At 46.1% G+C, this 17009-nt stretch overlaps 1 protein-coding gene across 1 annotated transcript in view; it reads right to left on the bottom strand.

The window, feature by feature from the left end:
• Nucleotides 1-17009, bottom strand: part of PACRG (parkin coregulated) — a 374904-nt gene that overhangs the window by 311728 nt on the left and 46167 nt on the right. Inside the window, exon 2 of the mRNA XM_028504032.2 lies at nt 12557-12691. Within this exon, the coding sequence (XP_028359833.1) occupies nt 12557-12691 (135 nt within the window). The remainder of the gene's footprint in view (nt 1-12556; nt 12692-17009) is intronic.

Below are 17009 nucleotides of genomic sequence, written 5' to 3'. Positions count from 1 at the left end.
GGGAACAGATTTCTGTCTTATTTACTGTTGAGACTGAAGCAGGGTTTTCTGGTCTACCCAGAGGCTGGCACTGAACCACAAGTAAAGGTTAAGAGGCGAGACACAAAACGGTATGTCTGGAGATTTACACACACAAAGGTTTCTGATGTATAAAGGACAAGACGGCAAATGATGAGAAAAACAGTTGTGATTCATCAGCCAAATAGTGATGTTTTACATTAACAGCATGCAAAATTTCTTACTGAAAAAGTTTTCTACCATGCTAATATATTCTCCAGAAGATGTATTCGTTAGATATAGAATGCACTGTTTTTGAAAATTGATCTAACTCTAGTATTATTGACCGGACAAAAATATTACCAGTAATATTGCAAGTAATCACTGCATTTTCGTTTCCCCTTTTCTTCCACTTCCCAACTAGCACAGTCACATTGTGAGAGTCTACATTTCTTCTTCATGGAGCGAACCATCTGCTCAACTGCAGCTTGAGATTCGAAGCTAGCCCCATTGTTAGTTTATTAAATGTAATAAGTTACAGTGAAGTGTTCAAAGTGTAACCCACACAGGCAGAGTAAGCTTGAGATTCCCAAATAGAATTATAAAAATCTTAACTTTTATATTTTTTGACTTGTGGTTTTAATATTACCAGTCGAATACACTAGCACTTCTCACATTTCATTGAAAATATGTAAAGAAAAGTGTATGTAAAAGAGCTGTATGTGTGCGAGTGCACACACACCATTACCCACATGTGCACACATGCCATTACCCACGTGTGCACATGCTGTTCTCAAGTGTGTGCACATGCCATTACCCATGCAACTCTGCAAAAATAGAAACAATAATAAAGCTAAAGCAATTTTTTCTTTTGAAGGGCGATTAAACAATTAAATTCTTTTCAATCCAATCTTATATTTTGTTGATTTTTAAAAGACACTTCATGTTTAGTAAAATTTTATATAGCTTAATGCAAATGGAAATCATTTTTCAATTAATGGATTAATGCCTCTTGAGAGATTCACTATGACCAGGTTTTAATAATGAAAAACTAAAGGTCTCCTTAGGGTCAGCCCCACACCTTAATTAGCTGGTGAAATTTTAAAGAATGAGATTTGAGGCCTTCCCTCCAGGACTGCAATGGGAATAAGATGTCTATGTGCACATGCATGGATGTGCACACACACACACACACACACACAGACACACACACTATACACAACTGTGAGTCAGCACTACATCTTTGTCTTTTCCTTGTGACTTTTCCAAACCCAAGTCCTATTGTCTGCAAGAGATTTATTACATAGTCACACACATGTGCACACACACAACATGATACAATGCACATTTGCTGATTATATTTGTTTAACTAAAAGGCGTTCCATGAGACATAGAAAGAACATTTTAATGCACTGACTTTTTTTACAGAGACGGATTTTAGAATCCATCTTGCAACGGAGTAAGATCGCATCCCAAGATGGCTGTTTTTTTCTGCACCTAAGCAAAGATGTCAAGCTAAATGAGGAGACGACCCTACAGAAAGGCCTCTGGCCAAGGGGATCAAAAGAGCTCTAAAGGCTGGAGGAAAAGTTGCAAAAATATATATCCAGTCTCAAAAGGAAAAAGGGCAAATTCCAAGCTCCAAGGAAGACGAGGAAACTCACGCAGTGAGCAGCAGCTGGGCAAAAAAACCTGAAACCTGTCCCCCTAAACCTGCATTAGAGCCTGCGCCTGCGGGGACACACACTTGGGAGCATGCCACAGGGACGCCTCCACGCGTCTCCAGTGGGAGGGATAGTCCCACGTCTCACAGCGGGAGGGACGCCAAGGAGAGCATGTCCCCCAAAAAGGGAAGCTCCCCGTGGACATGTCAAACAAAACAGCTAAGACTAGAGAGCACTGGCAGATTTACACACCCCAGGAGGTACAGACAATAGATGCGTGTGAAAGACACCTGAATGTGTTTCAAACCATAAAGCAAGAAGAAGACATCAGGAAAAAACAACAGGCAGGTCTTCTAAAGAAACACAGATAAACTCTAGAATAGACATTCACTGACATACACAGGTTAGGCAGTAGACGAACCCTAATAATTAGTTAAGTAAGTCTAGGGCAGACTTGAGGAGATCGCCTGGAATGAAGTGCAGTGAATTACAGGGATAGGAGATGAGAACAAAGGAGGCGGAGCATGCAGACTCCAGGGAGGAAGTCGGGCTTGTATTTAACAGGGACGGCGCAAGTCTTCCAACGTAAACCAGACTGAATTCTAAACAGAATAAAACTCTAAAATTTACACGGAGGTAAGACCACTGATAAAGACCCCGTGTCAAAGCGCAGAGCAGATTTTGGAGTCAGCGGTGTCTCTCTGATAGTGGGCACTGCTGTAACATGTAGATACACACATGGGTGAATGGATCCCTTCATGGCCATTTTAAAGGTAAAATGCACTATTTATGTAATAACAAATAAAGTAGGAGAAACACCACTCACTAAAATATATACTAATATATGAACTGGTAAAAATGTTATAGTCTCCCAATTAAAAAAAATTGTCTACAGAAATTATTCAAAATTAGATCATTCAAGTAGCAAATGTTTAACACATACTGAACAAAGGATTGAGAATGTATGGCTTATGCGGGAGAAAGCAGTTCATCCTCAGACTTGCCATGGGCTCTCCGGACCCTTCCCGTGGGCTCTCCGGACCCTTCCCAGTTTCTTCGTGGAACAGCGGTCTGCGCTGGCCGAGCAGCGGCTGGAGGTCAGCGCCCTCATTGTTGGGGTCCAGGGCCCCTGCTGCGTCTCGCTCGCACTGCTGCCTGGGTGCTGGGATCACACTGCTTCTCTCTGGTGGACAGAACACCGTCCAGCAATGGGCTCACTACACTGGACTCAGCTGTTGAGAATGGCACGTGGACAAGAGTCTCTGACAGCGCCGCCCAGCGCGCCACTAAATCACGGTGCCTACGCAGATCCAGAAAGAGAGGAAACCTCAGCAGGCAGCTGAGACTGGGTGTAGTGAGGGACGCGCAGATGGACGTAAAGGGAATTTTTCCGTAAAATAAGGCCAACGGAACTGGATAGAAAAACCACAGTTCATGTTGAACTCATGTTTTGCAGCCAGAAGCATCCGTGCTAAAGTCGGTAGGTGGCTTTAGCTTCCCTGCTACGATCTCTGTCACCTGGCCACATCAGGTGTGGACCAAACGCAGAGGCTGGGGGTGGGGGCAGGAGACCAGGGCGCCACTCTGCTATTGTGAAGTAGTTGTTCTTTAAGAAAAAGTGCCGTTCGCTTCCATTCTCATCCCCACCAGCAACCCCTCATCAGCATCCCTGCCCTCCATCCACCCATAGGCAAATCTGAGAAAACAGCTGGACAGGAAGTAGGGACAGAGAACCCGGCGGCACATTGCACTGCATCCTGTCAAGTCGTGAGGCCCAGGAGCAAAATGCGGTGGGAAAGGGCAGAGGGAGACGGAACTGAGGGTGGGGCCTCCTTGGGGGTGTGCGTTTTCATCTATCTTGATATCTGAAGTCACAGACCAACGCCTTCCGGGCCGACGGAACAGGACCAGGGGACGCACGTTCATCCTGGCTGGCTGGTGCTCAGTGTGCAGAGTGGGCAGTGGACCTCGACCCCGCTGGTGAGAACAGCTCGCCTTCCCCGAAGACCAAGCGAGGTCCGGGGCCGCCCCACGCTCTGTGTCTTGGCAAATGCCATTTCCAGATCAGGGTGGAACCCAAGGTCCACGGTAACGCGTGGGTTTCATGAACGCCCTGCACACGAAAGGAAGTGGAGCATCATCTTAGCGAGCCCGCAGTGAGGAAGACCCTTCAAATTCACGCCTGCAGAAATCAGTGAGTTTTAGAACTAGGCCAGCTCAAGGACTACAATGATGTTGATAATAGTACTGCTTAAACAGCAAAATACTTAATAAAAACATTAACATCTGACAATTGGGAACTGGTTAAATCATGAAATACTCGAGGGATTCCCAAAATGACATTTTCATTGACTTGGAAAGAGGATTATGACTTGTGATTAATTGAAAAAAAGTTACAAAGTATGAGTAGAGTGTTTTTTAAAATTTAAAACTTGCATACATACACAGACTTGTATGTGCAGAGAAAAAAGGGTCTGAAATGTAACACTAACACATCAATAAAGGCTGCCTCAGGGCTGTGGGATTATGATTCATTTATATATTTAATTTTTCCTTATCTGGATTGCAAAACACAGGTGAATAAATTGAAACATTTTCTATGATAATACTTGCCTGTACAATAATTTCAGGCCATTATATATAATGATACCACTGAAGAAATGAACAACATAAATATTTGCAAGACTAAATGTAGCTCTAGAAAGAAAATTTGAATTGAGTCAGTAATAGAAAATTGACACTAAAAAGTTAAAAAATGTAAGAAAGCTCTAGTACAAGGTTTTTTAAAAATATGAAGAGATAAAAATATTGAGGGAGAAATAGAAATAAAATATATTCATAATCTACACATATTTGTTCTAAGAAAGGGTGTAGAAAATTGTGACAAAATAATAATCTATGACATTACAGAAGAAAACTTTCCTCACTTGAGAAAAAGCTTCAAGTAGGTAGACAGAATGAGCTCACTACATTGAAGAATCAATAAAAAGAAAAAATGTGTACACAGAAGCAACTTTTAATTATACAAAAAAAAAAATAGTGCAATTACCCAGACTGCCAAAATCAGCAAGCAAGCAAATAAAAACAGATCAAAGAAATGAAAAATAGACTGGCCTTAATCTCTCAGCAGCCATATGTTAGACCAAACAATGTGAAATCTTCAGAGATTCATTCGTAGGGGAACAGTTGAGATGCAAGCGTGTTAATTTTGATCGACTTCCATACACGAAAGTTGAAAAAATACATTCGAGAATTCAGAAATAGTCAACCCCTGTATCTGTTTACACAGATATGACTGCTCAAATACATGCGTGGATGCAGAGAGACGAATCTAATTAAGAAGTCAAGAAATGGAAATTGACAGCTTAAAAGTTTTATGAGATTTCCCTTATTCAGGCTGGAATATAATCTTTGAAATTCTGCAGGACTGTTTGTTGTGATATGTCTTAGATGGGGGGGGGGTTTGTTTCATGATTCTGCCCGTGGTTTTCTTCCACTTTTCTGCTTTTGCCATATCCATTTCCTATTTAATGTCGAACAACATGCCTGCAGTGACAAATCCACTTCAGTGGCTGGCACTGTCGCATCTGGACACTAATGGAGAAGCCACAGGAGACCTTGCTGAAGCATGGCCACCACACAGAGACACGTATTGACCCCGACCGTGGACACAGAGGCAATCCGCAGTGGCCTCTGAACACTCTAACATACGCGGCAAACCACGGTTGTCTGGTTTGTTGCTGCAGTCAAGTGGGGGAAACTATTCATAATGAACTCTCCTGTGGCGGCTGTGCCCCTTACGGAGCTCCTCTCTAACTGGTCCTCGAATGTCTGAGTCCCTTAGAAAGCATCCTCTGAAACACTGTTCCGACAAAGTGAGAACCTGCAGGCAGAAGGCAGGCCGCACTGCAACACCGATACCCCGCACTAACAGCTGTTATCTCGGGGTGAACATCATCTTCTGTGTAAATTTCATCCACTTTCCAAGTCTTTAGAGTGATCATCGGTTTACAAATTCCAAACAATCAGAACATTTAATAAGTGCATGCAACTTTTTATATCACCCAATGACAGACGTTTTAAAAGCAGCACAGGGTACGTGCGGCTCTCGGCCATGTAGAAGCAAAGATAGCACAGAAGGACTCTGGAAAATGTTAACAGCGGCACTCAGGGGATGGTGGGGGGATGAGTTACTTATTCCTTCTAGTTGTCAACATTTCATCTTCTAAGATACACATGTATAAATTTCACAGGAATAACAATTTAATAATACAGATAAAAATGTGTGTTTTTTTTTACATGAATGCAACTGATTATCCCATCAGTATTCATTTTCCATAAAACTTTTAAGGTCAGGATAACCTTCTTTGTGATAAAAGTAAAATATAATTTGCACAAATTGCTGTCTCGAATACTGATTAAGATGGAAACGGCTATTCGTGAGCGCATGGTTTAGATTTTGCCTAAAGAAAGGAGACACTTCGAGACCTCCGCAGGGGGTTGAACATTTGCTAAGTACCTAGAAGCCTCCAACGATCAAGAGACGCCTGACCCCTCTAAATAAAAAACATCAAACAAACATCAATTTTTTTGTTGTTTTTACTATCTGATTTCATTTGTCAAAGAACTTGTGGTCTCGGAGGCGCCTCAGTAAAGAAGAGGGGTGTGTGCTCAGCGGTAAGACAGAGAAGACGGACATTCCATCGCGGGCCAGAGCAGACCTGGAGGTTCGCTCTCCAGACACGCGCAGGGGAGTCACCCGAATGCAAGCCTGGTGTATGACCCTGCACAGAATGTTCTGGCAGGTGGCGACAGGCATTTTCAGTGTAAACATCAGAGCGGCCGTACTGCTGAAGTCACAGCCCGTGGGTGGGGGTTGGAGCAGGCCTCCCGGGTGTTGTGGGGTTAGCGCGCGGCACTCAGGTGCCTCGGCCGTGACACCCGAGCACCAGCAAGGCTCTCTCATTTCAGCAGCGGGGCCGTTTAACTGCAAACAAACGTCACAGTGATTTATTTTTACTGGACCATGGATCTGAGACTTACAACCCCGCTCCTTTCTTCCCCCTGCGCGCCCGGCGCCGCGCCGGCCCCAAGCCGGTGCCCACCAAATCATGTCTCAGAGTGGCGGCCGACCTTTCCAGCCAGTCCGTGCACTTCCCGGCGTTATAAATCAGCTGACTTTCAAGCTCGATGAGACAGCATACGCCCGCCCTCCTTTGAAGAACAGATGGAGGCTGGGGGCAGGGTGGTTTCCGCGGGCGCGCTGCAAGCGGCGCTGCTCCGTGAAAGAGGAACCGCTCGCACTAATTTCTCCCATAAATTACCCAGGAGGAAGGGAGCGCCGGCCCATTCAGCAGAAACCTTTCATTGAGCTTTCAGAGGTCATGTAGACCATTTCTAAATTAAAGCTATTTCTGACACATGGTTGCTTTTTCATGACTTCTCGGGCACAGCAGCTCGGGCATAGCATCCAATACAAGAATGGCATCGTTTGTGCACGCAGTCCCCTCCTCCAAAAACACGGCACAGCACATCAACTGCCAGAGCACTACTTTTTCCGGGACTGCAGGAATAAGGTCCTCCTGTTAATCAATCACAGAGGAATGAGCCATGGAGACAAAAAAAATCAGGTAAATTGTCAGTTTTCTTGTAAAATTTGCCTTACGACTCGTACCGAGGCTGTTTTCCAAACGCAAAGTCTGGCTGCTCTCAAAAGAAATCAAAGCCAGGACGGTTCCAGGAGGACATTCACGGGACTCCTCTTCATGTGAACAAATTGTTCGACCCTTAAATAAAGTGGCCTGCAAGATTTCAGAAGTCAGTGCTGCATTTACCTGAGAGAGTGTAAAAGATTGACTTTTGAATCATCAAGATACTGAAAAAATTAGGAAACCGAACGACACCAAAGTACTAACATAGTAATAAAAGATTACGGAATCCTGAGACCAGTATACGGAGGGGCGACGGACCAGGTGTCAGATCAGGGAGTGACCGACTATAAAACGCAATTCTATTCATAGACAATGAGCCAGCATGGTCCGAGGCTGGTTTTATTCATAAGGAAACTGGTGCCCATCTAACCATAATTATATTCCATAACTTTTGCCTCGTGGGAAATGATCAGCTATGCCAATGAAAACGGTCACACCGGCAGAGTTCTCGTACGTCATGACGCCCACGTTGATGAGAAGGTAAACGAAGGAGAACAGACCAGAGAGAAGCCGATGACCTCAGGTGGACATGAGTGTCCACCAGCCTGTGCGGCCACACGGAACCAGCTGGAAGGGTTGTCCAGCCCCCTTCGGCAGAAATTTTAAAAACTATGTTAAGTATCCAACTAATTTATGTCTAGCATTTTCTTTGCTTGGACGTTACATTTGGATATATATATATTTTTAGCCATTTAGAAAGGACAATGAACTTGTCACTTTGAAATGTAAGGAATTTAAGAAATCAGTCGGCGTTGGTGAAGCACATGGTGTAACATAAGGAGCCAGCTCGCGATAAAAGTTCAGCCCGCCGAAGCGTGCATGTAACAACTCTGGCCTGTGAATTCAAACCATCTCGCTCATGCTCATCTTCCCAGGCGGTCGCCAGAAGACTCGGTCCCTGTGTCTCATTTAGAGTCCATATTTGTTGTTTGAAGTATTTCATGAACATAACAGACACAGTTACCTTAGTGGTCATGAAACACAGTTCCGTGTAGCTCCCAATTAAAAGGAGCCTAACTACATTCCGTATGGATGGCCCAGAGCGTGGCTGTCACTTACAGAGGGGGAAAGGCTGCCAGGGGTGAGAGCCGTGGTCAGCGGAGCGGAGTCCGGCGAGGGGAAGGCTGAAGACGGCCAGCTCCAGTTGCTCGAAGCCACTGCTCAGCACATGTGGGGAGGACGGTTTACAGAAAAGCAGTGTGAACTCCCACACAATTTCATATCCCCCTGCGATTCATGCTTTCATGTTTGGTTGTAGTGCAACGGGAAACCCTCTCCAGCCAAGGACCGCCTTGGCCACATACGCCTCCCTTCACGCCACGCCCCCTCCCAGCAGCAGAGGTGGGGGCAGCACACTGACTGTCTTGCAGTTTTGTGGGACACTTCTCGCCCTCCCGCACGCCCACCTGCCGGAAGGCCTGCCTCCACCCCGGCACTGTCCTGTCAGGGGTACGAGTCACGTTCCAGCACAGGAAGTCGGGAAATGGACATTTAAGATGTGGCAACTCAAACGCGACCCTTAAATGTCCACTGTTCCAGTTGGTCGCCTGCTTTCTAAGGTTTCGGAACGGTTAGCTCCTCTGTGTTTGCTGTTGCCCGTGGGAGCTGTCACCAGTGGAATCAAATCACATTTCCCAAATGTTAGCAGAGTTGACAAAATGCACACGAGGGGGCAGATTCGAATTTTTCAAGTCCTGACGATGGTTGTTACGACTCTGACCATTGCTACTCAGGAACTCTTTGCCAGAGTAGAAGACGAACATTGAAAAATAAAAAAGCATGCCAGAGCTCGCCTAGCTGATTTCACGTTCTGGGTGAGGTCTGTTCATCTCGCCACTGGTAAAGCACACGGAAAATTTTATGACAAATAGTTTGCAGAACTGGTTCATACTTACCCAGGGGTGTATGAGAAGATAGACAGCCGGGACAGACATGTACGGATCAGTCCTATTTGTTCGTTTTAACGGTGTTTCCCGAGTAGCTGTTGTGCTCCTCTGGCTCTCAGGCTTGGGGATTTTTTTTTTTTTTTTTTTTTAACTGCCTCTATCTTCCTCTAGAGCAGCCCTGTCTAATATGGCAACCATGTGGCCATTTCAATTACAATTAATTAAAATTAAAAGTTCGGGTCCTCAGGCTCCCTGGGCACATTTCCAGTGCTTAACGGCCACATATGGTTGGCGGTGATGTACGGGTGCGCAGCGGAGGGTTTGCGCCACAGAGAGAGCTGCCTGCCCCGCTGTGCGGAGCGGCGGAGACGCCACCGGAATAAGCGACGCCGCACAGACCGCGGCACCGGAGCTGCCCTGTCGTCACTGCGCACGGGGAACGAACGGCTGGTCCCCGCGGACACGAAACTGGGGTGTCAGTTCTTGGGGCGTGCGTGGGCGGAGAGACCTCAACGCGCGACAACACGGACCTGTCTCTACGTCTCACTTCCATCTGCCGACTCGGTGGCTGTCTGTTTGTAAGACGCAGCCACAGAGCCTCCTTGGTCCAAGGCCCTGGTGGTCTCTGATTCGACGGTCAGCCGGCTAGTCCGGAACGAGGAGGAGGGAACTGGACATCTCGGACAGCGAGCGATCCCCCATCCGGCCTGGCTTCCCAGGCGGGACGGAGGCTGAGATGCTGGAGAGGGCGGTCCCCCTTCACCGCAGTTCGCAGCAGGGACTCCTAAGTACTCCCGAGTCCCAGGCCCCTGCAACTCTAGTCAAGGAAATGACCCCCTCGCCCCTGGCCTGTGCACACCATTTCAGACGCGCGCAAACTCCCTGCGTGTCCTGGGGCGTCACCACGAGCGTGGGAAGGGGGCCAGGGTTTTCCTGGGGAAGCACAGCTACTCAGGAGCCTCCAGCGAGGCGTGCGGTGCGACATGAAGGCGAGGCGTCTGCGCCACCAGGCGCCACCCCTCGTCCACACGGGGGCCTGCGTGGGTTTGTGGGTGGGTTTGTTTGTGTGTGTGTGTAGCGGCGGCGGGGGGGGCGGGGGCTGGGGGAGGCGGGCGCTGCTTCCTTCAATACGCAAGGCCCTCTCCCTGGGCGTGGCACCCTCAAGTAGGGCCTGCGCTGCTGCTGACCACCAGACCGGCCCCGCGGTGAGTGCGCGGGGGAGTCAATGCGAATACGAAGCCTACGCTTAATGATTTTCATGTTTCCCTTTCCGTGTTAAAGCAGTACAACTGAGACGCGTGTGGCAAAGCTTTGAAAGAGAGAATCCACTGGTTACAGGGTAAGACGTTTCTCCCCATGCACATTTCTCCAAGTGCGCTATCCTTCTGCCCGTGGCAGCAGATAAATGGCTCCCACTCTGTTCTGACGTTTCAGATCGCTGAGTCAGCGCTACAGTCAACAGTAGCTTGAGAGAATTAATATAGCTATAAAAAAGAAAAGCAATTTATGTCCCTTCCGACTGTTGGATGATCACAGGTAATTTTCAAAGATTATTTCCAAGATGAATTTCTTCGAGTTGCTTGACATTTCTAAAAGTTACTGATGAGATTACTCGAACAGGTCAAAAAATACATACATTCTTTTTATTCACGTGATTTTTTATGTGCTATAATTACTTAGACCAAACCCACCCACTTTTTATGAAGACACGTGGCATATGCTTCCGCTCAGAAGGAGTCAGGTTTTAAGAAGCTGCACTGTGGTGTCTTGTATGAAACAGAAAATAGACAAACATGGAATCCACATAACTAATGAAATATAAACAACCCCTCAAATCACAGTAAAGTTTGGGAATATGTACTTATACTAAGATTAAAATGTCTACATTGGTTACAATTCCTATCATTTTTTTTCTCACTATATGCACATTTTCACATAACAGATTCCACATTTTAATAGTGGCGATTAAAAGCATGGTGATGTCCATCATCATCCTAAAAAAATTATGATGAATTTCAGTAACAAGGACCCCTCCAGATTTCTCTTGCCAAATAACTTGTAATAATCCTAAATTCAATAACTGAATATCAGATGTCTGCTCAAGATTCAGAAGTGTTTGATAATTATATGAAAACATTTAAAGACATACTGGAAATAATGCAAACAATTCTTTTAGTGGTTTTTTTTTTCTGTAAAGGAAAGGAGAGGTTAATTTGAATGAATCTTTCTGAGCTACTTTGATGAATTCTTCACCTTGATCATTTTATCTTTTACCATAAATGTGTTTGTTACTAATTATAAACAATTCCCGCATTCACCTTCGGACACAACTGTGGCACTTTTTAGTTAAATGGGTCAAGCGCTTAATCTAGATGATATTTGGCCAAAACCTTTTACGCTCCTGAACCTGGGGTGATGCTCACACACGTGCCCTGCTTTCCTGTTTCCAGGCCATGAAGGCGCTTTTGCTGATGAATATCATCCCCCATAGCAAAGCCGTGGATAACAAGAACCAATTAAATCGCACACGCGGGTTAGAGATCAGCATCCATTTTTCAAATGAAATGTAACAGCCTTCTCCAGTTAAGAGATTGGCAAGTTTTTTTTTACAAATAACATCAGCGAGGCTTTTAGAAACAAACACGGCCACATTAGCATGGAGCCATTAGGCAACGCATTTGTTTGGAGGCCAATTAACCTTTTGTCCGGAAAGTGTCGGCGCCGTAATGATTGCAGCGGCCGAGGTCGGCCCGCGCCGGGGCGCGCGTGTCAGCGGCTGCGTGCCTGACACGTGCTGCAGGCAGCTCGGAGCCTCGCGAGCCCCTGCCTTCGTTTGTATTCCACTCTGCATGCCCAGGGAGCGGCTGGTCCTGACCTATCCATTTAGGTAATTAAAGCCTCCACTGGGAAGCGTCCTGCAGGAAGCTGAAACCGGGGGGAGATGGATGGCTGTTGCTCTCCAGATCCGGCCGCCAGTTCCATCATTTTGGGGGAGCTGCCTGGAATGGGAACGGGCCGCCAGGCTCTCACAAACATAGAGACGAATGGGGCACCAGACGATTCTCTAAGGCAAGGCGACTCTGTCATTTTCTTTCTTTCGGCCTATAACTGAATTGTTAGCCAGGGTGGACAGCTGACACGGGGGCGGGGGCGCTTTCTCTAAGCGCTTACCCACCGCCTTCGGTGCCCCGAGAAATCACTGCAGTTTACTTACTCTTCAGCCGCGTCTGTTCGGCACTGGGGGACGACCCCCCGGCAGGCGGGCGCAGCTGGCTCTCCCAGCTGTGCCCTGACTTACCTTCCACGCTATTTTGTTTCCTTTTGAATCGTGCTCCAGGGCAATGGGGAAGTCTCCACGCTCGTAAAATTTTCGGAACGCTGTGGGCTTGGTTGGTCTCTCTCTAAACGCTCCTGCCGTGGGGGGGCCTCTCACCTTCAGGAAAAACAAAACAGGAATCACATTTTAGACCAAACTGAAAAATGCACAGTGGAAAGGCTGGTTTTCTTAAGTGTCGGCTTGCAGAAAATATCCAATTGATATAGGCCAAATTACTAATAATGGACAACAAAAATTTCACTAATATAAAATTATTTTATAATCATTGGTAACTGTCTACTGTATTTCAAGCTACTTTAGTAGAAAATGCGACTTTAAAATATCACTTTATAAGGAAGAAGAGACTGATAATTAGTTTTAAAAAATTTTAATAAAGGCATCTAAGTTCAGAATGTTAAAACTTCAAGTTTCCTGATAATTGCAAATTCTAATCTCAAGTCTGATTTACTTGCTGGAATGCTGAAGTAGTAGATTTGAATTACCTCCTTTAAATCTTTCTCCACACATAAAATGGTAGGATATATTCTCATGTTAAGATATTAACAACAACAAAACTGCAAAAACGTGATATATAATTTACTAATGATAAAGGACAAAGTTTAGAAAGAAAAGTAATAGTCTATTGTGCGTGTAACACATGATAATAGGAACTTAGGAGAAAGTAACATTAGAATAGATTACACAAGGATCTTTCATCCCCCAAATTGAGATTTTTATTAAAGAAGAAATATTTTATATTGAGTCATTCACATTGAGCACCTCTTTTCCATGTGTCGTATTTACATGAACTAACTCATTAGGTTAAAAAATTCAAAGTGATTAGCGAACTACTCAGAAAATTACAGTTCACTGTATTGTTCCTGACATGTGTCTTTCCCTGCTTAGAAAAAAGATAAACAGTAATCACATATTAGTTTAATAAAAACATGATTATATCATTAATTCTTAATATGAACAAGATAGGCAATAATTTATGTAATATCTTGATATTTTAAGTTATGTTAATTTTAACATTTCCATGAAAAACTTTAACAAGGAAATACATAAAGTATATGTAATATAATAAGTATATCAGATAATGACTTTTATCTAATGTACATATAAAGGCAAATACTGGGACCTCGGCGGGACATAAAGACACACCTCGTTAAGGTGATTAGTGCGGGGTGGAGTCGTGGAGGGCAGCAACCGAAGGCACTGCCTACGGCGTGAACGTTCTTCACCGCACGGCCCGCATTTTCGGCTAAACCCACTCACGGAGGGACCCTGAGTAGCAGCGCCGTGAGCTGGTGCCGTGCAGAGGCGACCAGTCCCAACTCCGGCAGCATAAGGAGAACCGGGCAGCTGTGATTCCCGGGCTTTTGCAGTGCATGGGCCAGGGAGTGAATCTCGAATCACATTTTTGGGGAGTTGATGAAGAATTGACGACTTGTATTTTGCCAAGAAGTTCTGTTTAATGGGGATGCGATGACCGTCTCCCATCGCATCCCCATTTTACTGTCACGCCCCCAGGTGTGGCAGAACATAATCTGCAGACAGGACACTTAGCCTAGGTGAGTCAGCACACACTCGGGTGTGTAGGAAATTACAGTGCAACAAGCGCATGTGTGTGCGTGTGTGTGTGTAAGCATGCACACATGCACTGCTATTGTGTAGTACTGATTACTGGTCAGAAGACATGACATTTTTACATTTTTTTAAATTAACCTTTCCCGGGTGAAGAAAGTGTGGTATCTGCACCACAGAAAATGGTCATAAAAAAGGAGGAAATCCGTCTGCAAAGCATGAGCGGACCCGGAGGTGCAGTGAGTCAGACAAAAAGCCAGACGGCGTGACCTCACTCACGGTGGACACGGCCAGCGGCGACTCGCAGACACGGGGAGCAGCATGGCGGTGGCCAGGGGCTGGGAGGGAGTGGCATCCACCCACCCAGTCTTTTGTCATTTGCTTTGTGATCTTCCTGATTCTTGGTGTGACACTTTCTGATTGATTTTCTGTTGAAACGTGGGCGTTGGTGTATTTTGTGACTCTGGACCTTAAACCTTCTGTTTCAGCTGGTTTAATATGACATCTCCCCAGCAGAGACTCGGGGAGGGTGCCACCTCATTACTGCCAGTGGGGGGCAGAGGTCCTGGTCCCCAGCCTGGCCCCTGCTGAGCCCCTTGGAGGGAGCTCCTCATTAATACTGGGTGGAGGCGGGGCAGCAGCACCCCGGGGCCCCCACGGACGGCTCCCCGAGTGCAGGAATGCCCGGTTCCTGCTCCCCGCACACAGGGGCCGGCCTCATGGCTGCTGGGTGCGGTGAAGGTCCTGACCCTCCTCGAGGCACCCTCAGACAGCACCGCAGCGGGGAGGGGGAGAGACAGTCTTTACCACCCGTGGGGCGGAGCTCCGCTGACACTGTGGGGGCCCCTTGCGTGCTCCAGCAGAGATGAAAGGCCCAGTTCCTCCCTGAAAAATTCATCTGCAACTAGTATTTAGATTGCTCGTCTGCTCCTCACCTGCTAGCCATCCTTTTGATATTTTCTAGACGTTAAATTATTACTTACGCTGTCGACAGCCAGCCTCCCCCGCTTGTTTAACTGACCTAAATTGTGCTTGGGATCATTCATGTTTCTCCCTTCTTTGTAAAATGATCTTAACATCAGTTTATTACCTCTTATCCTATATTCCAACCTCCTGAACTCCAACTTCCAGCATTGAACACACTTCTCTCTGAGAAGCCGGCAGGGTTTCCCTGAGTTGTCAGAGACGCCTCGCGCTGAACGGGTGGCACCTGCCGGTGCAGCGGGGCCGTCACCTGCCTGTACTCAGATGCTCGGTCACTGCGTGTTTAGATAGTGTTTTCTTCTGTTCCAGATGGAAATGTATCCACTTGAACCTTCTAGGAGGACATGCTATTTTTTAAGTACTCTACACACGATCCATTCCAAGTAATTCTGCAAATCCACAGTAAAGACTCCAGGGAAACAAAACTGACCTCAGGAAATGGAGTAAAGACTTCATTACTGGAAATCCTACAGAAGGGCGTCACTTGACTGAACTTGAAAAACAATAAAAAAAAAAACAACCTGTTCGGGATCCTTATGTCAGTCCCATGTTTGTAGAACAATGGCTGTAAATTTTGTTGGATGTCTTAAGGATTGTACTCCAATTTATTATTATAAATAATACAGAGCCAATAAGGGGCCATAAATCAAACTGGATTTGTGGGGAAATGCAATTAGGGTTCGCCTGAATGGTGGAGGCCATCCATAAACCAATTAGGAAGAGTGGATGTTGCAGTAGAATGCTTTTAATAAAATCGAGTGCGCTTGGGAGCCACGCAGCTGAACACGCTTTGCAGCCAGCGCGGACGCCAGTGGGCCTCCTCCGCCCGTCTGCTGAGTGCGCCGGCGTGGAGGAGGGACTCACTCACCGCCTGCGTCGGGCGGACGGACACGGGACGGATATTCAGCGGGAAGGATTGGAAGGCTCGAAAACTCTTTATCTTCCAGTTCAAAAGTCTCCTTTTCGGTAGCTCTATTTTTTAGCATAAAGAAAGCGCTAGGAAAAATGCCTTTCCCTTCAAGTGGGAAATCTACATTGTATTATTCAAATTGGTCCATTTAGTCAAGGCACTAAGAGCGAAACAAAGACATTAACTTCATCAGCTTCAACTGAAATCTGGACTCATGGGAGCGCAGCGGGTCAGCCACTGGGAAGCAAGACTTGCACGGCCTCTGAGCGGCGCGGGCCCTGGGGTGCGAGGCCCTGGACCGGCCCCTGGGTCCCCGTCCGCCTAGGCTTCCGAGTCAAAAGTATTGTAACTCAGTGTGTGCCTCATCTGCCGGTTGTAATTGTTTTTACCACACTGTGAACTTTTATGAGGCCTGAGGTCACCGAATGACCAGGGAATTGCTAGCAAAATATCGCACTAAGTGAATCTGACTGTAATGGTAGGTGCGGTTCAACATTAACAATGGTGAGCTCTTGGGGCCCGGTAGCTATTATAAGAAGCTTTAACAATATCACAAGTTAATGATATAATGAAACATTATGATAGCAATGTTCTTGTTAGCAGTAGCCGGCAAAGAGCGAGGCGATGAATATTTATACAGAGGCTACTCTGGAGGCTTAAAAATTAGGCCTGCGGGTGAGAGTGGGTGGCAGAGAAAACTTCTAAGCAACGAGGGAAGCCTGTTTTAGGAAGATTATTCCCCCAAGATTTAAGAGCATGGCCTGAAGTCAGGAGAACATGGAGTCACAGTGGCCAGTCTAAACTTGACTTTGGCAGTCTGAGCGTGAGAGAGATGGCAAAAGCCTTAAGGTGGGGGTGGGGGCATCAAAAACAATAACACAATCTGCTAAACTGTGTTCATGGTTTTATACACATTATGGATTTCAACAAAACCCATATGAAATGATCTCACAA

Source organism: Phyllostomus discolor, chromosome 4 (genome assembly GCF_004126475.2).
Source record: "Phyllostomus discolor isolate MPI-MPIP mPhyDis1 chromosome 4, mPhyDis1.pri.v3, whole genome shotgun sequence".
Taxonomy (NCBI): domain Eukaryota; kingdom Metazoa; phylum Chordata; class Mammalia; order Chiroptera; family Phyllostomidae; genus Phyllostomus; species Phyllostomus discolor.
This window is presented reverse-complemented; position numbering and strand designations above follow the sequence as displayed.